The sequence below is a fragment of the Canis lupus genome, chromosome 10 (assembly GCF_011100685.1).
Source record: "Canis lupus familiaris isolate Mischka breed German Shepherd chromosome 10, alternate assembly UU_Cfam_GSD_1.0, whole genome shotgun sequence".
NCBI classification, from domain to species: domain Eukaryota; kingdom Metazoa; phylum Chordata; class Mammalia; order Carnivora; family Canidae; genus Canis; species Canis lupus.
This window is the reverse complement of record NC_049231.1, coordinates 41,396,617-41,421,340: the sequence shown is the minus strand read 5'-3', so window position 1 is coordinate 41,421,340 and position 24,724 is coordinate 41,396,617. Positions and strand designations below refer to the sequence as shown.

The 24,724-nt window shown below is 39.9% G+C and overlaps 1 protein-coding gene and 1 non-coding gene across 3 annotated transcripts in view; both read left to right on the top strand.

Moving 5' to 3' along the window:
* Positions 1 to 24,724, top strand: part of SLC9A2 (solute carrier family 9 member A2) — a 96,791-nt gene that overhangs the window by 62,748 nt on the left and 9,319 nt on the right. For both annotated transcript variants that reach the window (XM_038550902.1, XM_038550903.1), the window contains exons 6-9: positions 10,887 to 10,976; positions 11,762 to 11,832; positions 17,835 to 17,996; positions 23,507 to 23,603. In XM_038550902.1, the coding sequence (XP_038406830.1) occupies positions 10,887 to 10,976; positions 11,762 to 11,832; positions 17,835 to 17,996; positions 23,507 to 23,603 (420 nt within the window). The remainder of the gene's footprint in view (positions 1 to 10,886; positions 10,977 to 11,761; positions 11,833 to 17,834; positions 17,997 to 23,506; positions 23,604 to 24,724) is intronic.
* On the top strand, positions 1,239 to 1,335 carry MIR8826 (microRNA mir-8826). Its single transcript, NR_128768.1, has one exon. It is a non-coding gene; the product is annotated as a microRNA mir-8826 (primary transcript).

Below are 24,724 nucleotides of genomic sequence, written 5' to 3'. Positions count from 1 at the left end.
CTAAGAGAATCCAATTTGGTCACTTGGCCCATGCGCAGGAATTCTTATTTAAGGAAACTCAGCTAAGTGATCTAAGCATACTGCTGGAAACTTATGAACTGAGTTTACTAATCCTTGTCATTTGTCGAACTCTCTGACCTAGTAAATGTACTCTTTAAATGCTAATTGTGTGATGACCTTCCAACAGCAATTTGACATTACTTGACTGCATAGCAGTGTGTCCCTTGAAAGGGTGGGATGCGTGAATATATGCTTAGTACCAGAGACAGAAAGTGTGGTAGGAAGAATGCAGGTTGGCATCAAGATCCTCACTCTGTCTATCAATCTCTAAGTCAATAAGCCAACCCTTCGGGGATTATATTTTGCAGATACTCATGTAGTAAATATGTATTGGACTCTTGCTATATGTCAGACCACCCTCTCGGTGCTCAGAATCCGTGAGTGAACAAGATGCAGAAATATCCCTGTCCCTGTGAACTTACATCCCAGAGGGGATGCCAGATGCCTGACACTAGACATACTAAGTGAGTAAATATTATAGAGGAGATAAGAAGGTGAAAGGTTCTGTGCAATAAGAAGTGGAATGGTGAGTGAGGGGGAGTTCACTCACTAAATAGAATTGTCATGGAAGATGAAAAAATGACATTTGAGCAAAGGCTTATGGGTGGGGGAGTGAAGGAATTAGCTAAGCCAAAGAACAGTTCAGGCAGATAGGACCAAAGGTATGCAGGCAGTATGTTCCTGGCCAGTGTGGCTGGAGAGATGAGGATGAAAGCAGTGAGGGGGAGTCTCACTATCCTATGTCCTACATAGGATAAGGCCACACAAGCCCACGTAGGGACTGGCTCTTCACCATGTGGAATGGAAGCCATCAGGTTCTGTGCAGAAGCATGTGTTTTGATTGACTTTGTAAAAGGATCACCTGGACATTGGGAGAACAGGCTCCTAAGGGAGTATAGACACAGTATTGCATGGAGGCCAGTACAATCACCAAGCAAGACCAGCGCCCAGAAGGGTTGAGATCCTTGGATCCATTCTGAAGGTGGAACCTACAGGATCCCTGATGGGTTAGACGTTGATGTGAGGGCCAGAGCCGTCCCAGGGGACTCCGGGGCTTTTGGCCTGAGCGGTTGGGAGGAGAGACTTCCTCTCAGGTGAGAAGGGAGGGGTGTGGGTGGAGGGGATGGGACTCAGTCACAGGCATGCCAGGTTAGACCTACAAGCAGAGGGATGAGTAGGCAGCAGGATCCTGGCTGGGTCTGGACTTCAGGAGACAGCTTGGTCATCCGCACAGAGCTGGCGTTTGAAATCCTGAGCCTGACGGGATTCTCAAAGGAGTGAACATATATCAAAGAAGCCAGTACACAGGACCAGGAGCTTGTCTCTAGGGCAGCCCAACCTTAAGACTGGAGAGAAGAGGAAGGCAGCCAAGGGCTAGTGATAATGACAGAGGGGAAACGCCAGGAGGTAACTGTTTATTTTTTATTTATTTTTGTTTTGTTTATTTTTAGGAGTACTTTTTATTTATTTATTCTTTGTTTTAAAGATTTATTTAGTGGGTGGCTCAATTGGTTAAACATCTGCCTTTGGCTCAGGTCATGATTCCAGGGTCCTGGGATCGAGCCCGGCATTGGGCTCCCTGCTTTGGGGGGAATCTACTTTTCCCTCTGCCTCTACCCTTCCCCCTCCTTGTATGCTCTCTCTCTTAAATAAATAAAATCTTTTAAAAGAACAAAGATTTATTTACTTTTTTGAGAGAGATAGAGAGGTAGGAAGGGCAGAGAGGGTGGGAAAGGGACAAGCAGACTTCTTGCTGAGTGCAGAGCCAGACTGAGATCCCAGCCTGAGCTGAAACGAAGAGTCAGTTGCTTAACTGAAGGTGCCCCTTCAGGAGGTATTTTTTATTTATTTATTTTTAAAAAAGATTTTATTTACCGACTCATGAGAGAGAGAGAGAGAGAGAGAGAGATTGAGAGAGAGAAGCAGAGACACAGGCAGAGGGAGAAGCAGGCTCCATGTGGGGAGCCTGACGTGGGATTTGATCCCAGGTCTCCAGGATCAGGACCTGGGCTGAAGGCGGCGCCAAACCGCTGAGCCACTGGGGCTGCCCTAGGAGGTACTTAAATTTTCTTTTTTCTGTTTAACAGTTCATCACAGAATACTTTCTAGGTGGCTGACTCAGGCCCAAGCTCTTTTTATATAATCTCATTTAATCCTCATAACACTTCTGTGGCACAGAACTCTATCACTGAGGACACTGAGGCACCGAGCCTGTACTCCAGTGCCTTTCCCAAGTCTACACAGATAGTAAAAGGTGGAACGGGGCCCAGTTCATTCGTACCTCTAAATAAAGTGCATAGTCGTTCAATATTGTGACTCACTGTGCTCCTCCTCCTCCGCCATTCATCAGTTCCCTGAAGAGCAGTTTATCCTTCATCCATCCATACCTCCTGTGCTGGGGACAGTGGGTTGTCCTGTGTGAGGAATCCTGGAGAAGAAGGCCTTGGGAGCCCCTGTCCTAAGTCAAGAAGTGGCCACTTCCTGTTACTATTTTTATCACCAGCGCCCTCCTACTGCACGTACCCACCAGTGATGGCTTACTTGTGCCGGGCACTCGGACAAGGCCTTCCCTATGTGTATTATCTCATTTCATCCTCACAAAACAAACCTTTGAGAAGGAACCCTGTGAGGCAGAAAGAGAGAAGGAAGGCTGACCCAAGGGCACACGAAAGTCAATGAGAAAAGCTGAGGTTGAGCCTGGGACTCTGACCCACAGATGTGCTCAGAACTACTGAATGCCAGTGACTTCACTCAGGAGACGTGATTTACCAGGTCATGGTTGGTAACAGTTTCAGTTACAGGAACACATATGAGTTTTGCTTCAAATACACCATGTCCTTCTTATACACCTGAGAGAAGCAAATGCCCCTGTCTTTATCTTTTTAGTAGAGTGTTTATAGGATCCTTGTAAAAAGTCCTCCAATTTGCTACTCCCACACTTTACCTGGGGCAGAATGGTGCATTGAATCCATTTTGCCTTGAGCCTTTTAATCTCTCAGGAGCACCCTAGAGCATCAGGCTTGAGGAGAACAGTCAGGCAGGGGTGAGTGACTCACCACCTCTCCTAGGCCAGCTGCCTTGTCCTTAGCACTCCCAGCGATCCCTGCCAAGGCTTAGTCAGTGCTCTCAGAACTTAAGGTGTCAAATACAAAAATAGAACCATGTTAGTCTAGTGTAACTAGGAACTGGGTCATTTGGAGATGTATATATCAGCTGCTAATCATCCACATAAGTGTTTCTCAAACATCTATAGTGCAGAACCGGCCCCCTCCTCTGGCATCAGGGACACATGCATTTGTAAAATCCAAGAAAAATGACCAGAAGGGAAGATGTAATTCAGGAGAGGACATACAAAAGACAAGCTCAAATTTTTTAGTTAGTAGACCCAACAGACATAAAATCACATTTCTTCAATCAGAACAAGCATAGCGTAGGGAAAAGGAAAGAATTACAGAAAAGTATACTGTTTTTCAATGAATGTGTGTGTAGGTGATTAATATAGAGTATCATTATTCTATTTATAATATCTTGGCTTTCGGGAATTGTAAATCAACCAGAAGATATGGGTGAAGTTTAGATTCCCCATCTTCAAAGCCTATGCACCCACTTTGAATGAATAGTGTGTCTATCAATATTTAACTGTGATTAACAGTTTTTGATGTGACAAATGAAAAAAAAAACAGAGGCTACAAACAGAGTAGTTTAGATGTATTGGCTATATTTGGCACCGTAAACATATTAAATTAACCCTTTAGAGATTTTTCAGGGAGTCCATAGTTGGAGTCTGTAAGCATACCCCATGGACAGTCTTCTCCTCTAATTAGGTTTAAGGATAACCTGGCAAAGCTCTGTCTGATGCTCACTTGGAAGAGGAATTTCTGTAGTTCCACATACTGTAATCTCCTGCACTGTTGTCTGACCCACCCCTTTGTGTGTACAGATTGGAGACTAACGGATCTGGCTCGTAAGAGGCTCTGGGTTATGAACACACATGTGCATACACACACAAATGAAGACAACACTCCCTTCAGTTAGGATCTTTTTTTCTCAGAATACATCAATAATTAAGGAACTCGGAGAAAAGAAGCTGAAAGAAAATAGTTAATGGGTTATAAACATAGTAGGAATAATTAATTATAATCTATGCATAACATGTTGCCTTCTGATTACGGGCTATGCATTCTTTTTCAAGTGACAACTCCTATGTTGATAGATCTATCATTAAACTTCTAAATGTCTCCCCCCCTTTTATTTCAATATTTCTTATAGTGAGGTCTTCCATCCCAGTATTATTGAGTTAGCACTGTCTTCTAGAATAGAATTCCACGTGACATATGGTTTATTATCTGATACTTAGATTTATAATGAGAATTTTTTAACATTCCTTGAATCATATTGATAATTAGGAGAGTAACCTCTTGATGAAGAACATTAACATGTTACCAGAATACAGTCTTGCTTGTGGAATATTGAATGAGTAAACAATTGTGATTCTTTGGGCACGTGAATTCATTTTCTTTTAGATAAGATTGGTAACATTACATAAAATATAAGCTGTCTCTCATTTTAAATTTATATTCAAGATCGGAGACAAGGTAGAGTCCAGTAGTAGAAAACACAGACGTTGGAGCAAGGCTGTCCTGGGTTGACATTCTGGTTAATATTCTGATAGTTATTGCCCAGAACAACCTCTGTGAGCTTCTGTTGACTTTAGGGGCTCTACACTAGGCCTGGAGCCTGCTAAAGATTCTCTCTTTCCCTCTCCCTCTCCATCTGCCCCTTCCCCTCCCAATAAAAAAATAAAAATTAAAGATCCAGATAATGGTACCTTCCTCCTAGGCAATAGAGAAGATATTTGCATGTAAACATAGTAGTTAATGCAAACAACTTGCCTGATGATTTAACCTGATGATTTGCTATGTTTTAATTATGACATTAAGTAAAATGGTAGTAGAAAGAAGAAAGACAATGCCCTTTGATGTACTTTTCTTTTCTTTGATTTTTTATTTATTTATGATAGTCACAGAGAGAGAGAGAGAGAGAAGCAGAGGCATAGGCAGAGGGAGAAGCAGGCTCCATGCACCAGGAGCCCGACGTGGGACTCGATCCGGGGTCTCCAGGATCGCGCCCTGGGCCAAAGGCAGGCGCCAAACCACTGCGCCACCCAGGGATCCCCTTTTCTTTTCTTTGAAAGGAAAAATGATTGCAGAACACTCCAACAATCTGGTCATTATTTAATGAATCCCTATAATCATGTAGCAGACCCTCTGGAAATCCATCTAGCAGCCCGGCAGGTAGCAAAGTTGACTGGAATTCAAGAGAGGACAGTCCCTTTCTGCCTCCACGACAGATCTGTGTTGTGTCTTTTGTAAGTCATTGTCCAGAAGTATGAAGCATCTAAGGTTTTACCCTATTTGCAAGTTAACAAGTTTAACTTGCCTGTAAAATCTCCATGGATGCTTGCAGAAGACACCTGACTCCTGCGTCATAGACAAAGGGCTTTGTTACTCATGGCAAAAGCAGTAGTCAGAGGTGGGTGTTGGTTTGTGTCAGTGTTCCACACCCCAGGTACCCCCCCACCCCCCGCCACAGAGGTCTCAGGATGGATGTCTACACATGCAGTGGGCAACATTACAGGAGACAGGCCCAGGGCTTGAGGATCTATCATTCTTTGTCTCAAGGGTGACATGACTTCATCTCTCAATGTTGCTCATTGCAAATGCAACCCTGAAAAATGACCTGGGTAAAGGCAGTTGAGGCACTGCATCATTGACACCCCCACCCTGCAAGAGTGTGTGGGACCTCAGGACCCTTTCCCAATAATCAAATACTTCTGGAGGTGCCTCGGTAGCTCAGTGGATTAAGTGTCTGACTCTTGATTTCAGCTCAGGTCATGATCTCAAGGTGGTGAGATTAAGTCCTACGTGGGGCTCTGCACTAGGCCTGGAGCCTACTAAAGATTCTCTCTTTCCCTGTCCCTCTCCCTCTGCCCCTCCCCCCCAATAAAAAAAAAAAACTTTGCTGACTTAGCCTGTCAAACTAGGGTGATGATGCCAACTATTTTATAGGCATTGTATTTTAGTTTATCAAATGAACGGTCATATTTAAGATATGTAGATGGCGTAGCAATGACACATCCCTATATTTAATTAACATACTAAATGGAGTTCTGGAATTAACAGACATTCATTCTGGTACTACAATAAAATGAGTAAGATGATCAGGATTTTTTGAGATTAAAAAAAATGTATATGAATAATTTAGGCTGTAAGAGAAAGTACAAAGATAGTTTGTGACTGAGCAACTAGGTAAAAGAAGGTGATGTTTAATTTAGCATCAGGGGAGTATTGGGTTTGAAGGGTGGAGAATCAGGTGTTTGGTTTTAGACACACACGTCTTGGACATGCATATCTGCCTATTAGACATCCAGGTGGAGGTACTGGCGAGGCAATTGTATGTATGGGTCTAGAATTTATGGAAGAAGACAGAATGGGAAATAGAAATTTGAGACACATTGGTATATAGATGGTCTGTAGAACATGAGTCTGAAAGAAGCAATTCAGGAGCAAGCATAGGAAGAGTATAGAAAAGGAAGTGTACCAATATTGAGAAGTCATGAAAATGTTCAGGAACCAGGCAAGGAGAGGAAAAAGGTGAATAGTAGAATGGGAGAAAAAGCATGAGGAGTTCAGCTAGAAGTGAAAAAAATGTTCAGGAAGAAGAGAGTTCTAGCAACTGTGACAAATGGGATCACAGTCAGGCAAGGTGGGAGCAGAGAGCGAACTACTGGATGCAGCAAGTCCATGATGAGTGGACATCTTCACAAGAGCGCTGGGGTCAGATGGTGAGGAATTTCTGATCAGTTGGATTCCAGGGAGAAGGATAAAGAGAGATTGGAGACGGGAGATACAAGACAAAGTCTGGTGAGGTCTGGGAGAGGACAGGGGTGGTAGTGAGAGGGGAATGTGTGCCAGAAGAGGGCTTTTGTTTGTGTTTTTCAAAGATGAGAGCCATGGGAGCATGCCTGAGTGCTTGCTGGTGGCACAGTAAAGAGAAAGCCATGATTTAGGGGAAGAGACACGTCTGACAGCCAGTTTGAGCACAATGCGGTTAAGTCTGGAAAGAAAGGCTGGGAGACGGCGTGAAGAGCATGAAAAACCACTTATATGGTTCTTGCCCACTTACCTATTCAACAATAAACACTGTGTGTGCAACCAGGCTTAGGATCTCTGTGATCAAGTCTGTGATCATAGGATATGGTATAGTAGAGCAATGATAGCGACATTTTTGTTGTTGTTGTTAGAGAGTTCCTTTAAGTTTTTCTAGAAGTTGTCTACTACATAGCAGAGAAATATAAGGTAGTTCCTCCCACCTTTTTTTTTTCTCCCCAAAAAAATTTAATTAAAAAAAGAAAACCAACAAGAAATCCTTTTCTTCTAAAAGCTCAAACCGAAAGAATGTTCACCAGACAGCAGTTCTTTTTTGAGGAAAAAAAGCAGGCAGGGCAGGTGAAGACAGAGGTGGCACAGGTGGAAAACATAGCTCACCTGGCTGTCCTGTTCATTCCTGCTGTTAAATGATTCCCTTCCATCAGGTCTGGCCCCGAGGTGTTGTGTGTGTTGTGCCAAAGCCAAATGAACGGGTAAACATTTCATTTGTATCTTGCAAATATGTTTTTCAATGGTTTGATGGAAAACCAAGGGTTCCTTTATTGTTTAAACCTACTTGGATGGTAACAAGCTATTTTTCTAAGCCTTGTTAGGCTGCTTCCCAGTTGACTTGAATTGGAAATTTTCCAATGTGGTTATAAAATAAGGTGCCTTCTCAAAAGTTGGTTGTTGGTTTTGTTTTTGCTTTTCCTTTATTTCTTCCAACCCAAGACCCAGGGCTCCTAGAGTATAGCTTCCAGCTTGGGGAACTTAATATGACACTCGCAGATGTCATGTCCTCTGCCTCCAAAATAGATGGATTGAGGAAGGAAGGAAAAAGAGGGAGAGGAACCTATCACATCATTCCTGTTGACATGACATGACAACTGCAAATACTTCAGAGAGCAAATAGGAGACTCTTAAAGGAGCTGTTTAAATACCGGTTATTCAGAGGCAGTGTCAGTGATCCATGGCATATAACCAATATATTTTATTAATCATAAACTACAATATGTGATATATTTAGAAACTGAGTGCTCTAGGCAGCAAGCCACACTTGCTTCCTGTACTTGATCAGTTTTGTTTTATTGTTGTTTAATTTGTGATGGTGCATTACCTTCTAAATCTAGAAGGATTATCTATCCAGTGGAAGGAGTCTGCATCCGGATTGGGGCCTGTGTCCTATCTTTATTTTTCTGTCCCATATTTACAACTGCTGGGCCCTCATAGAATTTTTTTTTAAATGAATACTCATAGGAAAAAAAGCATATGAAACAACAGTTAACATCCTTAGAACACATTATGTAGTTTCAACGTTGGATTGATTTTGTTGATTTTTTTTTTTTTCCTGGAGTGGTAATTAAACCAGTGGTTTCATGGAATCTGAAATTTAGTAAACCACATGTTTACACCCATTTTCATTTACATAAGTTAAAAATTACACAATATATGTTGATTAGAAAACTGTTTATTACCTCCTGTATTATTTCAAAGTGGCAGACTGAATTGCAAATAGAACATAAGGTGTGTCTTATCCCAAATTTGGTCAAAATTGGCTCACACTCCAGAAAGATAAAGTCAAGCTTAAAAATGCCTGAAGCTGGATTGATGGAGCACATTGAATGACCTCCTTTGAAAAACGTGTATGGGGGCACCTGGGTGGCTTAAGCGTCTGCCTTCAGCTCAGGTTATGATCCCAGGGTTCTGGGATCGAGCCCCGCATCGGGCTCCCCATTCAGTAGGGAGTCTGCTTATCTCTCTCCCTCTGCTCCTCTACCTAGCCTGTGCTTGCCTTCTATCACTCTCTCTCTTCAAATACATAAGTAAAATCTTAAAAAAAAAAAAGTGTGTATGTATGTCACAGTTTACATTATCAAAAGCATTCTTAAATAAAGACATGCAGAAAGGTGAGATGAAATCAAATGCATGGCAGGGAACATTATCTCAATATACGCATCCTCTCCCTCCCCCCACAATCCAGTTACCCCCTCCCCACCATGCATGTGTTCCCCATGCCAAGAATGGCCGGCCACCTGCTACCACGCAGGAGTCTTAGGGATCTTCCTTGACCACCCATTCTCACCCCTCTTCACTTGGCCCAATTTAGTGCTACTGTGTTGTAATTTTAAGTATATTCGCTGGTTGTTTTGATATCTGTGAGTTCTCCTGTCACTGTTCTTTTCCTAAATTTTTCTGATTACTGCTCCAGACTAATTTAGAGCTGCCCTCTCAAGTTTTGTTAGTAAAAATCCTTTGAAATAGGTCATTGGAATTTTATTGCAAATACTGAGATAAAGTTGTCAACATAATATTGCTATGTAATCCCATTTGGGAACTGTCTTTTAAAAATTCAGATCTTTTGAATATCCTTTTACCAAGTTTTATAGTTCTTTTTGTAAAGGTTTTATGCATTCTGTGATAGGACTATATATTACATATATATATATATATACACATGTATATGAGTATATACACATCTTATGTAATATGTAAAATATATATTACATATTATTATGTGTTAGTACATGTCAATTATATATATGTATTTTCTTTCATGTAGGTGTTTATTCTGATTCTTTTTTTAAATTAGTATATGGGGTGGATTTCTGTATGTTGATTTTGTGTTTAATCACTTAATTATAATTTCTTTGTATTTTTATTTTATTTTATTTTATTTTATTTTTTCTTGGTATTTTTAAATGAAAAAAATTGTCTTAGATATTTTAGGACAAACACTAGATCATTCATGAGCAACAGAAATCTTGTTATTTCATTTTTAGTGTCTATACTTCTCCCTCTCTCTTATTTAACTGACTGGGACAGGCAGGACTGTGTCAAGTTCTAATGGAAAAGCTTTTAATGTTTAATTATTAAGTCAGATGTTCACTATAGATTTCTGGCAGATAGCTTTTTTTTTTTTTATCATGTTAAGGAAATATTTTTTTTCTCTTCTTAGATTACTAAATAGCTTATGGTTCTCTCCATTTTTCAAGTTCACAAACATGCCCAAACCCCTCTGTACCCTCTTTCACCACTGATTCTTTGCTCATGGTTGGTCCCTGCTATGATATCCTTTCAACATCTTTTAAGACTACTCTTCAGTGTTGCCTCTCTATAAGGCCTTTCTGGACCAGCTTCCTGTGTCTCTCTTATTCTTCCTTTGCATATTTGTAACTGTTTTTGGCATATCCTTCTCCCTTTAAAACTACAAAATCCTAGGACTGAGTGCCTTAACCATTTAACTTTTTTGTATCCCAAATGCCGAAGACACGTGTGCAGCAGAAGTACCGTTAACATGGTTTTAGTAAATAATGAATATAAGAATTATTAAAAAGTTTTCTATGGATGATGCAAGTAGGTGAATCCCCTTACTTGGATAATACTTTATTGTTTTCTGGAATTTCTTTCTCTGTTTCTTAGAATTACTTCGAAGTAGTTTGCAATTTCTTCAACTTTGTCCATTGTTTGTTTTCTAGTAGAACATGTTAGGACATGGCCCTCTGAAAATATGCCAGTTATTGGAGAGGAGGAAAAATTAACAAAATGTTGTATATGTTCTGTTAAATCTTGAGAGGAGGATATCTTTTGTTGGTTACCAAAGCTCAGAAGAATAAAAGTTGTTCTTGAATTTTTCACTTAATTTTATTAGAAGATACACCTTTGTTTTTTTCTGTGCAGGGAATTACTATCCGACCACTAGTGGAATTTCTTGATGTTAAGAGGTCCAATAAGAAACAGCAAGCAGTCAGTGAAGAAATCCATTGCCGGGTAAGTGTTAATGTAGTAATAATGATTTAAATGATAGAAGAAAAACTTGGTGGTTTCAGTTGACAGCATATTCTGGCACTCCTTTCCTGAAGGAGAAGGAAAGGCAGAGGGGAAAAGGGAGAGAGGGCCAAGAAGGGCATGAGTTGGGGGGTGTAGAGTGAGCACAGCCCCAGGGTGCCTTCTCCAGATTAATCTGCTAGACCCCTCGGGAATGCGAGAACAAAGAATCCTTTTTTTTTTTTTTTTTTTTAAGATTTTATTTTAGAGAGAGAGAATGAGAGATCACAAGCAAGGGAAGGGGCAGAGAGCGAGGGAGAGTGAGAATCCCAAGCAGAATCCCTGCTTAGCTCAGACCTGACTCGGGGCTCAATCCTGTGACCCTGAGGTCATGACCTGAGTAGAAACCAAGAGCCGGCTGCTCAACCCACTAAGCCACCCAGGCACCCCAGGAACAAGGAATCCCTCTTGTAAACTTCCTTCAATCTGAAAATGTTTCCACTGGAAAACTAGCATCATATTTCATATTTTCCAAAATTATGAACAGACTGTTATGAGGAGAAAAATAACCTGAAAATTATCTAATACTGATATAATAAAATCAGTGTATTTAGAGATGAATCATTGTTTCATTGCTTTTAGTAAAAATAAAACAAAACAAACAAAAACCCAACAACAAGAAGAAGCAAAAACAGTCAGGGTCTTTGAAGTTTAGGCATCCTATAAGTAGAGTGCAAATTACTGATTTAGGGTAAAAATTAATCAGTAGCCTACTTTTTCTGTTTTAGTTTTTTGATCATGTGAAGACTGGGATTGAAGATGTTTGTGGACATTGGGGTCACAACTTTTGGAGAGACAAGTAAGAAGGTCTTCCGCCATTATATTATGAAGCGGCTCTGGCTCACTCTGGAAGCAGGACTTACTGACCTGTGTTTTTTTTTCAGAGTTGCAAATCTTTCCTGTGTTGTGCCATAGTGTGTCCTTTAAGATAAAGTTCAGCAAATCACAGAGACCTGGAGCAAGATAGAGGCTTATTTTGCTCCCCTGTAAGAAGCCAGAGCTCTGTAGCTAATGTAGGTGTAATAGATGAACTTTGCTCCACACACACCTCATGGTCTCAGGATGCTTCTGTCCTGGTGAATCCACTAACATCTTCCATTTCCAAGGTTGACTCTTAGACCAGAATGGGTGCTCCAGCATTAGCCATCATGCATACGGTCCAGGCTGCATGTAGGAAGAAAGATAATGTGGAGACAAAGGACATGTACTGGCTTCCTCTTAACTGAAGTTATCAGAAGCTTTCACGCAATTCTTCCAGTTACACACGTGGCCTGGCCTTCTGTGGCTAGCACTCAGCCATGTAGGCATTTCTCACTGCAAGGGAGGCTGAGGAATGCAGTCTATTTGGTGAAAAACTGAGGATTCTGTTCCTATTTGTTCGCCCACACATGTTGAGGGGCTTTGTCAGATGCAGAGGTTGGAGCACCTAATATTATAAATAGACTAACAAGTATTTTACAAATACATTTTAAATACAAATATTGTAACAAATAGAAGTAACAAATGTTCCTAAAGCTAAATTTGTAAAGATTATATGTGCTTATGTAAATGTGTCTATCTAGTTCTTTTTTTATTATTATTATTATTATTTTAATCTTAAATGGCTTTGCGGTGGATAAATAGAATTCAGTGCCTGTCTTCAAGGATCTCATAGTTGAAATGGACGAGGTGTCCTAGCTGGGCAGAATTAGGTACGTGCTTGAAAATAAACTGAAAAGCAGACTTATGGGATTGATTCTGACAGCAGGCTCAGGGACCACGAAGTGTAGGAGCTGGCTCACCTGGCCCCCAGGAGCTGACAGTGAGCCTCATTCACAAGGGTAGGGGTAGCTCGAGGCAGCCATGCTGGGGGTGTGCCTTGGAACTGACAAATGTTATAAACCAGGGCCTTTTTTCGTCCCCATAAAGCAATTTGTGAACATTTATCAGCACATCACTGGTTAGGAAGGCCTTTGGAAGGAGACAGATGACAGATTTAAACTCTATTTTGGTAGCTTCCTCTTGCCTTCTTGCCTTGGCTTTCCTCACTTGCTAATAGTTTCTGGCCCTCCCCTCTGCAAATTTACGTGAAGTTGACCAGCCTTCCAGTGTATGTAGTTTAACAGAAGGGTGCTGTTGAGTGCTCATTGTCTGTTCACATGTTCTGACATGATACTGGATTATATGAGAAGTATAAACCATAGACTCAGGACTTTAAAATTTTAACAATATAATAAAGGCCACAAAACAGTCACACAGCAAATGTGTGTATGCGTGTGTATGTGCGTGTGTATGTGAGATATCATTAAGTGATGAGATGCATTGCAGAGATTTTAAGTGCTAAAACAACCTTTACAAACCTGACCACACTGTTTACTAATGTGGAAAAGCCTCTTGGACCTTGTGTTACCGTAATATGTAAAGAAAAAATATTTTATTCGTATGGAGAGAGCACCCAGTTAGTTACATGGGGGCACAAAGTAATAAAGCAAACTAAACTCTCCATTGTAAAAATATGGGGAAAAGATGACCATTTATCTTGGGCGGGATTTACATTTTTGAAGGCAGGAGGTAGGTGAGAGAACCCTACCCATCTGCCCTGTGACTTTCTATGCCACCCTGCTTTACGTCCCTGGGACCTTCCTACGTAACAAAGATGGATCCTTGTCTTTGCCAAGCCAGCTATTCAGACTTTTTCTGCCTCCCATTCTGTTTTTTTTTTTTTTTTTTTTTTATCCTCAGCCAGGTCTATTTTCCACTTACATCCTCCCTTTCCACCTGACTGCTTTCCTTCCTTCTCCAGCATTCCATCATCAGTCCTTCCCTGGAGGGACAAGAGAGAGCAGTCACCCGGAACAGTTGGTCCCTTTCCAATGGGGAGACTGGGTTAAGGATTTATACCACTCTTCTGCCTCCCAGACAAGGGTAAATAGACGTGAGTAGATGTAGGCATCAGGGCAGCAGTCCCTGGGGCAGTGTTAGGAGAAAGTAGTAGACTCTGTGATCATGTGGATTTGGTCTGGAACCTTTGGTAAAAGAACTTCAGGGAAAGTCTGGCTACATTCTATCTTTCAGGCAGAGATACTGTGTCTCTGGGGTACTGTGAGTCTGTTCAGGCAAACATCTACAGCCTGCCAGGCTAATTGGACCATAAATACTAAAGGTGGCAGAGCCAACTCTGATTTCATGTCTGAAAGGTAATATGGCTATGTGTCTCACATTTTTCTCTGCAGCGTACATACTTCACTCAACCCCTGTATATTTCCATGCATGACATTCTCCAGGTAAGGTTCACATAATTCCCTGGATTGTCAAGCACACTGTATATCGCAGGTAGAGCAGAGAAGTGTGTGTGAGTATGGAGGAATTTGGTGCTGACGCAGGTCATATTTAAAATTAGCTCTGCTCAGATCCTATCTCTGGTATGTACATAATTGTTGATGTTACTGAAGATCACATATAAAGAAGAGGATTGTTTTAGGTATGTTGGGTATCTTTCCATTTCTTCTGGAATCCTTAATGCTGTGGATTTCTAGTGGTCTTGCCAGAGAATTTGTGAGGCATCTGATCCTTGGAGAAACGGTAAGGCTTTTTGATTAGGCAAGTTTCTCAAACTTGGTAAAAGGAGTCTAATGATGGAGAAAGAGAGTGCCTCAGTGTAGGTTGGCAGAGAAATGAAAGGTGTGAAAATAAAGAGAGTACAGGGTTCCTATGCTAAATGGGTCAGATGCTCTTGCCCTTAATGCTTATTCTTCCTTTTGTTTCTCTCCAGTGAAAAGCCAAAACAATAATAAAAATAACAGAAGTTTAAAGAGTCCTGGCCCAATGGCCTAGTGTGAAATTCAGAATAAACTTCAAAAAAACTTGGCCCCTGTCTATCGTAGTGGCCAGTTGAATGGATGACTCTTAAATTATTCATCACCCTCCAGTGTAGAAACAAAGACTAGTAACAAGAATGTGGGCTCACCTTGTTTCCTTTCATAGCACAGGTGTACCTGTAAACCTCCTTGGGCTTATGGTAATCACTGTAATGCATTTCTTTCTTTCTCAACAAATACTCATTGCATGCTGTTTTGCTTACCTGTTAGCATAATGATGTTACATAACAAACCACCCTGATACTTAGCTGCTCAAACAACAGTCACATTATTAAAGCCCATGAGTCACGAGTCTGAGAGTCCAGGATCTGGGCTGTGCTGGGCTGATGCGGCCCCGGCTTGCTCATGCTTCAGAGGCTTGGTTGGTTGTCAGCTGATCCCAGCTGGCCTTCTCTGATGTGACTGGAGGGACTGAACTTTATTTCATGTGGCATTCCCCTTTGTCCTGGGACTAAAGAGTCACTCCACCCATATCCTTCTCATGGTAATTGTGGAAACAAGAGAGGTAAGCTTAATATGCAAGCTCATTTTAAGCCTCTGCTCTAATTGTCTTGTCTGCTAGAGGTCACTGACCAGAGCAGGGAACATTACTGGGGCCAGTGGCAGGAAACAGGACAGCCCAGGCCACCTAGGCCATGGTGGAAGGACATTGCCAAGTATTATGGCAGAGGGTGTCGTATACAGGGAGGAATTGAGACCAAATGATCCGTTCTACAATCTGCGCTTATAGTGTGCCTGGCACTGTCCTAGGCACTGGGGATATGGGAAAAAGTGGAAAAAAAAATTCTTGCCCATATGTATCATTCTAGTGCTAGAGGACAGAAAGGAAGATAAATTGTATAGCGTGTTAGAAAATGATAATTGCTATGGAAAAAAAATACACCTGCAGGTGTATAGGAATCCAGGTGGTGGGAGGAGGCATGCAGTTCTAATGGGATGGACGGGAAAGGCTCTTTTGAAAAATGACTGCTGAGGAAAGACTTAAAAGGAGGGTCTGCAACAGAGCCCTGAAGGTGTATTGGGGGAGGATCTTCTTGGTGGAAGGAACACCAGGTATCAAGGCCCATGGTTGGGAGCAGAGCTGGTGAGTTTCCAGGGAAGGAAGGATACCAGTGAGGCTGGACATGAGAAGCACAGTGCTAAGATAGGCAGCTCCAAATTGTGTAGGGTCTCCAGGTTGTTGTACATGTTCTCAAGAGAGATGTAGAGTTTTAGGTGGTTTGACTTATATTTTATCAGGATCACTCTGGCTACTGTGTCGAGTAGTCTGTAGGAATGCTGTGGTGGAAGCAGGGACACCAGTTGGGTGCCTGTTGCAAGAATCCCCTGAGGGATGATGATGTCTTAGACCAGGGTAGATCCAAGAGATAGGGGTATAGAAGGGGTGAAGAAGCATGGTTTGATTGTGTGTGTTGATGGTGGCACTAACAGAAATTGCCAACAGAGTGGATATGGAGTATTAGTTTTCTAGAGTTGCTACAACAAAGTGCCACCGATTGGGTGGTTTAAACAGTAGAAATTTATTTTCTCACAGTTGTGCAGGCTAGAAGTCCAAGATCAAAATATCAGCAGAGTTGGTTCCTTCTGTGGGCTGCAAGGGAAACATGTGTTACAGACCTTTCTCTTAGGCTTGCAGACAGCTGCCTTCCTGCCTCTTTATGTGTCTATGTCCAAATTGCCTTTAGTCATAGAGACAACAGTCCTATTGGTTTGAGAACCACCCTAATGACCTCATATTAAACGCTATCCCCAAATACAGTCACAGTCTGAGGTACTAGGGGTGAGGACTTCAACCTGTGAATATTTAAGGGCACACAATTCAGGCCATAACGTGGAATGTGAAAGAAGGAGAAGGATCAGAGGTGGCATCAGGTTTTTTGATCTGGTAGAGTGGTCATTTTTTTTTTTTAATTTTTATTTATTTATGATAGTTACAGAAAGAGAGAGAGGCAGAGACACAGGCAGAGGGAGAAGCAGGCTCCATGCACCGGGAGCCTGACGTGGGATTCGATCCCGGGTCTCCAGGATCGCTCCCTGGGCCAAAGGCAGGCACCAAACCGCTGCGCCACCCAGGGATCCCTGGTAGAGTGGTCATTAATTGAAATGGTGAGGAATACAGGAGAAGATACGTTCAATCTGGGAACATCAAGTTTGAGAACTAGACATCCAAGTGGGGGTGTTAACTAGGCAGCTGAATATTCATTTCTGGGGCTTGGGTGTGAGGCTGAGGCAGGAGATACAAATGTGGGAGTCACTGGCACAGAGATGCCATTAAAATCATGAGACTGGGCAACATGGCCAGAGAGCGAGTGGAGGTAAATAGGATCAAGAGGCCAGAAAGAAGAAAAAGACCCAACCAAAGAGTCTGAGAAAGAGGTAGGGGGAACCTAAGGTAGTGTGACATTCTGGAAGGTGATGTGTTTAAGCAGGAGAGGTCAGGAAAGGTGAGGACTAACGATTGGCCATTGGACTTACACTGTGGGGGTCACCAATGACCTCAATATGAGTAGCTTCAGTGGAGTATTGTGGGCAAAAGCCTAACTTGTGAATGTTCAAGAGAAAAATCAGAGGAGAGGAATAGATGTAGGAAGTATTAATACTTTTGAGTAATGTTGCTGAAAGGAGAAGCAGCAAAATCGCAAATGTTAAATATACATAGATATATTTTAATATATAATTGGTGAATATTAGATATATGTCTATCATGACTATATAAAAAATGTACCGATAGTAATATTTACATATACATATATTTTTACATATGTATATATTCAGGTATGCACATATGAAAATATATATAATCAGACAAGCTAAACACTACTACTCAATTTATCCCTGGGTGTGGTAGAAATGATGGTAAAACAGGCTTGTGTTTTGGTTTTGCTTTATTTTGTTTTTTGGTCATTGTAGTATTAATTGAAGCTTGGATTTGCTTTATTTCCAGGTTTAAGAAGTTCGATGACAAATACCTGCGGAAGCTTTTGATTCGAGAAAACCAACCCAAATCAAGCATTGTGTCTTTATATAAAAAGCTTGAAATAAAACATGCCATTGAGATGGCGGAGACGGGGATGATAAGTGCTGTTCCTTCTTTTGCATCTCTGAAGTAAGTACTGTTTTGAAAATTAAAGTTAGTATTACTAAGTATGTCTTAATAGTTTTTTGAAACCAGTGATGGTAACAAATTTCACTCATGTCCTAGACCTCATGGAAGAATGAGATTCTGGTTAAAATGTGAAGCCTCGAAATGTATACCTTATGTTATGTCACATCAGGTAACATCATGTTATGTTATTTTAGAATTGACTAGTCAGAAAATACTTTGTCATATTTAGGATAATTATGCCTGTATTATATTTTCTTGAGGTCATTCATTGCTTTGTAAAAGTACCTCTTTAGCAAGTATTTTGAAATGGAATATCTTAAGGTGTGTATTTGTAAATATGCATGTAATTTATAGTTATTTCCTCATGAATTAGTCATGCAATCATATTTTAAGGCTTGCAAAAAACATCAGGGATCATCTGGTATAGTGGTTATCAACCCCTGCTGTATATTACAAATACCTTAGGAGCATTAAATAATATGATGACCAGGCCCATGATGAGGCCTAGGTGTAGGTATATTTTATTTATCAGTTTTTCAGATATTTTCAATATGCAGTCAGGATTGAGAGCCACTCATCTACTGTGTCTCCCTAATTTTAAAAATGAGGAAATGAAGATTCAGAATGGTAAAGTGACTTACCCAGAATCTTATTGCAAATCCTCAGTAAATGCTCAGTTAACAGTAGGTCATTTTATCATGTAAGCATCAATCCTTCCCTACCACAAAAAATGATAGAAATTATGGGTTCTGCTGACTTCTTTCACTGATGAGCTTGAAATGCATTTAAAATACATGTCACTTAATTAAAATACTGTCTATGGGAGAGCTGAAATGAGACAGGAAATGCCAAATCACACTCAACCATATAAACTAGGAGGATTTTTACTAAGACTGTAAATCCTCTATTAAAATTATGGAAGTTTACACAATCCAGAATAAAAAGAAACAGTGATCAGGATGGCTTGGAGGTAAAGGTATTATACTGCACTTAAAAACAGTAGTGGATTGAACAGAGTGACTGGTTTATAGTCCTACCCTGCAGTAATTCACTGTGTGACCTTAGACTGGTTCATCTATTGCCCTGAGATTGAGTTTCTTCAAGTAGAAAATGGGACAAGACTTGATCTTTGTTGCCATCTAGCTTTACAAGTTAATGATCTTTCTTATGCACTATTCCATTTGCAATTGTAGCAAGGGATAATTCAATTATTCAGCTTCACAAAGGAGAGCCATTGTCTTTGTGATCACAGAAGAAAAAATCTTAGTTTTCCGCTCTGTTTATAGTTCTTTTGGAAGCTGGCAGTAAGCAGAACAAAGGCAAAGATTTAAGGTTATGAAGTAGGTAGCACAATTAATGGTCAGCTGCATAGATAGATAAATGAATACCAACCATATTGAGCATTCCACATCTCTTGAAATGTTTTCTTTAGCGGAAATTAGAAGTGAAAAGGGAGGAAATAAGGTATTATATTTCTGACAGTGATGGATTAAGTGTTCTAGACCAAACTATGCTATGAAAACAGCTAGAAAAAAAAAAAAGACAAATATGTTTTAAAAATCTGCTTAAAAGCTGGAAAGTACCAGTACAGTAAGGAATTTCTTGACCAAGAGTCAACAGAGAAGGGAAGTCCAAGAAGATGGAACCGGCATTTGGTGCCCTTTCTTCACTGGATCACAGAAAAGTCTAAAAGCCTAAAACAGAAGTTTTGATAGACTGATTGGTCTTTGAGAATACATACAGTTGGAAATCAGGGCCTACCAGGGAGGAGGAGATTTTGTACTCAGCTATAGGTTATTACTTCAGAATTCTACAACTTAACCCTCAAAGAAGAGAATTCTAGCCTAGAATTATCTCAATTCATGATTGTTTAAATCTGGGATTGATATTACTTTTATCCCAGCTGATTGAGAGAAATAAACTTAACTTTTCTTTGGAGGAAAATAAGATGATAGTCTTAAACTACCTCCATGATTTTTCATGCATAATGTCTAGCAACCAATCAAAAGCATGTGAATAAATAAGGAAATGTTATTGAAAACTTAGAGAAAAAAAAGATAAAAACAGAGTAGTAACAGACACAAGTGGATGGCAGATAATTGAATATAAGGGTGGCTTAAGAGTCAAAAATCAATCCGTTATTTGCCATATTTTCAGTTCTTCTCAAATTGATCTATAGATTCAAAGCAATTCCATTAAAAATCCCAGTGTGTTTGTGTGTGTGAATCATTAGACAGTCTGGTCCTAAAGTTTCTATGGAAACGTAAAGGGCCCAAATTAACCAAGACAAGATTGTCTTCAAAACTAAAGAACAAATTTAAAGGATTTACACTATTAGGTAGCAAGACTTTCTGTAAAGCTCCCATGACTGAGACAGTATCTTTTGCAAAGACAAAAGGACAAATAGACCAGCAGAAGGAAGTAAGAGTTTGGAGTAGACCTACACTTACTGGATATGGATACTTAACTAATGGCAAAGTTTACAGTAGTACAAAGCAGTAGGGAAAAGATGGCCTGAAAAAACAAAAAAGAAAAACTGGTCCTGGGTCAATTAGGGATCCATATGGAGATAAAGTGAAATTGACCACTAGGTCACATTGTATCAAGCCAAGGAGTATCATAGGTATGCATGTGAACAGTGAAACAGTACAGCTTTTGAAAATCGTATGAGAGAATATCCTCTTACTGTTTTGATAGGAAAAGATTTCATTGAAGGAATGAAAGGCAAGCCATAAAATGGGAGAAGATACTTGCCTCACATAAAACTGACAAAGGTCTAAAAAAAAAAAAAAAAAAAAAAAAAAAAGATAGTCCTATGGGGAAAAAAAAAAAAAAAAGATAGTCCTATGGAAATATGGACAAGGGACTTGTTCAGGCAGTTTACAAAAGAAGGTATTCAAATGGTCAATAATCATATGTGTTCCAAAATACGTATATGAGAATACTTACAAAAACATTGTCATATCCAAAAGTTAGAAATAATGCAAACACCCATCAACAGTCAAATGGATAAATCATTACATATTCATGTGATGGAATATTATACAATGAGTAAAATGAACAAACCAAGTTACATGTCATAACACAGATGCATCTAAATGCAATGCCTAAGCAAAAGAAGCTAAGTTTAAAAGACTATTATTAAAAAATCCATCCATCCATACATACATACATATACTTAATGCATTTAAAAGACTCCATTTATAGAGAATTCAGACTTGGGTACAACTGTTCTGTCAACTCAGAAATTAGGATAGTGGTTGTTTTTGTCAAAGAGGGAGGAAGTAGTGATTATTGGGGGGCAAAATATGACTTGGTTTCTGGGGTTCTAGTTCATGTTGTTTTTACTTGAATAGTGGTTGCACAAGTACATTCACTTTGTGATAGTTCATTGAGCCATACGTGGCAGATTCACATATTTTTCTATTTTTGTATTATATTCCAATAGAATAAATTTAAATGTATGCTTCATTGTGCACTTAACACTAGAGTTACACAAACATTTGTTGGATACAACTTGGTGGGAACATTGTTATAAGAATGCAAGATCCATTGCTCCAAAATTGTTACCTCTTGACCTTTTAAGTCCTTCTAAAAATTCTGTGAATTAACTTTGCTGATCAAAAACCTGATTAGAAACCTAGACAGCAATTTGAATAGCAATGCCTTAGTCTAAGAAGATGCTTCTTAAAAACTCACCCAAGCCATTGAGATTGAGGTGAAAATGAATCATATATATCTACAGAAGTCTGCCCTGATGAAGCCTTAGATTTCTATGTTTATTCCTTTGTGTTTCTCCATTACTTTATGGGCATAGGTAATCAATATCATGTTTATTTTTTGTAAACAATTTTGCATTTAAAAAAAAATAAGAGAACTGTGCTCTTCAATTGGTATGTTCCTAGGCCATCTTGTGTTTAGATCTGCATTAATAGGGACACCTGGGTTGCTCAGTGGTTGAGCATCTGCCTTTGGTTCAGGTCATGATCTCAGGGTCCTAGGGTCGAGTCCCGTATTGGGCTCCCTGCCTGTTTCTCCCTCTGCCGATGTCTCTGCTTCTTTCTGGTGTCTCTCATGAATAAATAAAATCTTTTTAAAAATCTGCATTAATATATATAAACTTCTCAGCTTTATCTTCTTAATTTATCTTCTTATGTATTTTATTGTACTATATATTTTTGTAGGCCCCCTCAAAGCCTTTTTGAAGAAGTTAGGATAAAACTGTACAAATACAGTTGGTTCTCATTGTTGCAGTAGTTATGTTCTATAAAATTGCCCTGAATGCTGATTGTGAATACTGAACCCTTGCTTCTAAGGGAAATACAGGGTTAGGTTCTTGGTGAGCCTCTGGTCACAACATTTTCATCAACCAATTGATACATAACCTTATTTTATGTGTGCTTCTATTTAAAGACACCTTATTTTTAAAAAAATATAGACACCTTATTTAATATTTATTGTTTCATTAACATTCCACTCATGGCCAACAGCACCATAATTCATGCTTGAACAAAGCTCATGTGACATGACTTTTCTCTGGAAGGCACATCACAGCTTTCTTTTGCTTAGGAACATTCAACAGCACTTCGGACCTATGCTTGGGGGCCATTTTAAATAGTGAAGTCACCAATAGCACGGAAATATGAAAAATGTGTCATTAAATAGACTGTGAAAAGGATATTTGTTTACAGTAGAGGAAGGTGCTAAAACAGGAAGGCAGAGCATCATCATATTTAGCCTCATCTAGGAGCCTGTGCACTGGGGAACTCAAATTTTCCCCCACTTAGTGCATGTTTATGAAAAAGTATCATGTGTACTGACACCATGTTTAGGTGACTTTGCAAATATGAAATCCTTGAATAATGATGATTGATTGTATATACGTACATATTATAAATGGTGTCTTTGCAAATATTTGTAATGAAGTGTTTAAAAGACTAGGCCTCGATAGCAAAATGTAGGTAATTGAGTTTCTGTTAGAACAAACCCAATTGTAGATTACCTTATTAGAGAGTATTAAAAATAATAAAGTGACAGCATTATAAGCTACTACAGTTTTTCTTCCTTAAAAAATATTTGCGTGGAAAAAAAGAAGTAATTGCATGAACAGACTGAAAACTTGTGCATGATTAAACATGTTTTGAATAATTTTGACACTGAAAAGTTTTAGAATTTGGAGTTATTTTACTTTTTAGACTTTTTAAAAAAGAGTTTTTATTTATTCATGAGAGACACAGAGATAGAGGCAGGGACAAAGGCAGAGGGAGAAGCAGGCTCCCTGTGGGGAGCCCGATGTGGGAGTCGATCCCAGGCCCCCGGGATCACGACCTGAGCGGAAAGCAGACACTGAGCCACCCAGGTGTCCCTGGAGTTATTTAAAAATATTGAATACTCCCTAAGTGTTATTCTTTAAGATTCTTCTTAAATGATATTGTATCTCCAAAAAGGAAAAAATATGATTCCAATATCTGTTGAATAGTAAAATATATTCTTTTTCTAACCTTTCACAGTGATTGCCGGGAAGAAAAAATAAGGAAGCTCACACCTGGTGAAATGGATGAAATTCGAGAAATATTATCCAGAAATCTCTATCAAATCCGTCAGCGAGTGAGAATAATTTATTTAGCAAAATGTTTCCTTGCCTTTGGCTAAAAATATGCCTTCTCATTTCGTGCTACTCCGTTGTAGCAGACATTGCCCAACCATTTACGCCAGCCTTTTGCATGTTGCACATCAGGCATCTTCTCTTCTCTGAGAGTCCCGTCTTATTAGGGTACACTCCCTCTCAGACACCATGGGGAAAGTGTGGGAGTCCCCAGGAGTTCTGCTACTGTGGATTTGCAGATAAAAGCATCTGAGTTAGTTGTGGCTCTCATTTAATTTTTTTTTTATAAATGAAATCTCTTTAGAGCTTAGAGAAAACTTAAGAGCTTTAAGAAAACTTATTAAAACGTATTTAATTTTCATTACTCATAAAGTACTATAGTTTCTTCCTTTAATGTATCTCCTAAGTGCTGTTCCATTGTTAATACCTCGTTCTAACAATTGGCTAACAACATAGCTAACATTTCCAGGATGCATACAATTGGCCATGCCCCATTTCAGCATATATTAACTCAGTCTTCCAAGTGGTGTTACTACTGTTTCCACTTTATAGATGAATCAATTAAGGTACTGGGAGGGGAGGTGGCACACAGACCACATAGCTGGTCAGAAACCTTCCTCACTCATGTTGGGGTCATTTCTGTACCTTCTTAGCTGGTCTCCCCAGATGCGATCCCCAGTCCCTCCTGAGTTATGGTTGCTCCGCCGCCTTCTTCACAGCACCTTTAATGGCAGCATTCTCTTATTTAAAATGAAACAAGCAACAGTTGTGGCTTATAGGCTAAACTATTCTTTCAGAATTCGGGATCTCTAATTCTCAGTTCTGCTGTGTCTGACCTGACATCTCCCTTCCCTCCCCAAATGCCCAGGTTCTGTCTTCCTTCCTTGGCCTGGGTTCCTCCTCTCCTTTCTGTCTCTACGTGGAACGTCCCACTGGTTCCTGTTAGCTGTTCCACATCCTCCAATTTTTAAGGTTTCCTTAACAACTTCCATATTATCCCCAGCCCTGTCTTTAAATGGGATAGCACTCGGAGTTCACACCATACCACACAGTTTTAGCACTTCATGATTTGTATTATTTCGTTAGCCTTTGAGGTCCATCTAGCTAGCAGATTTCTCGAGGC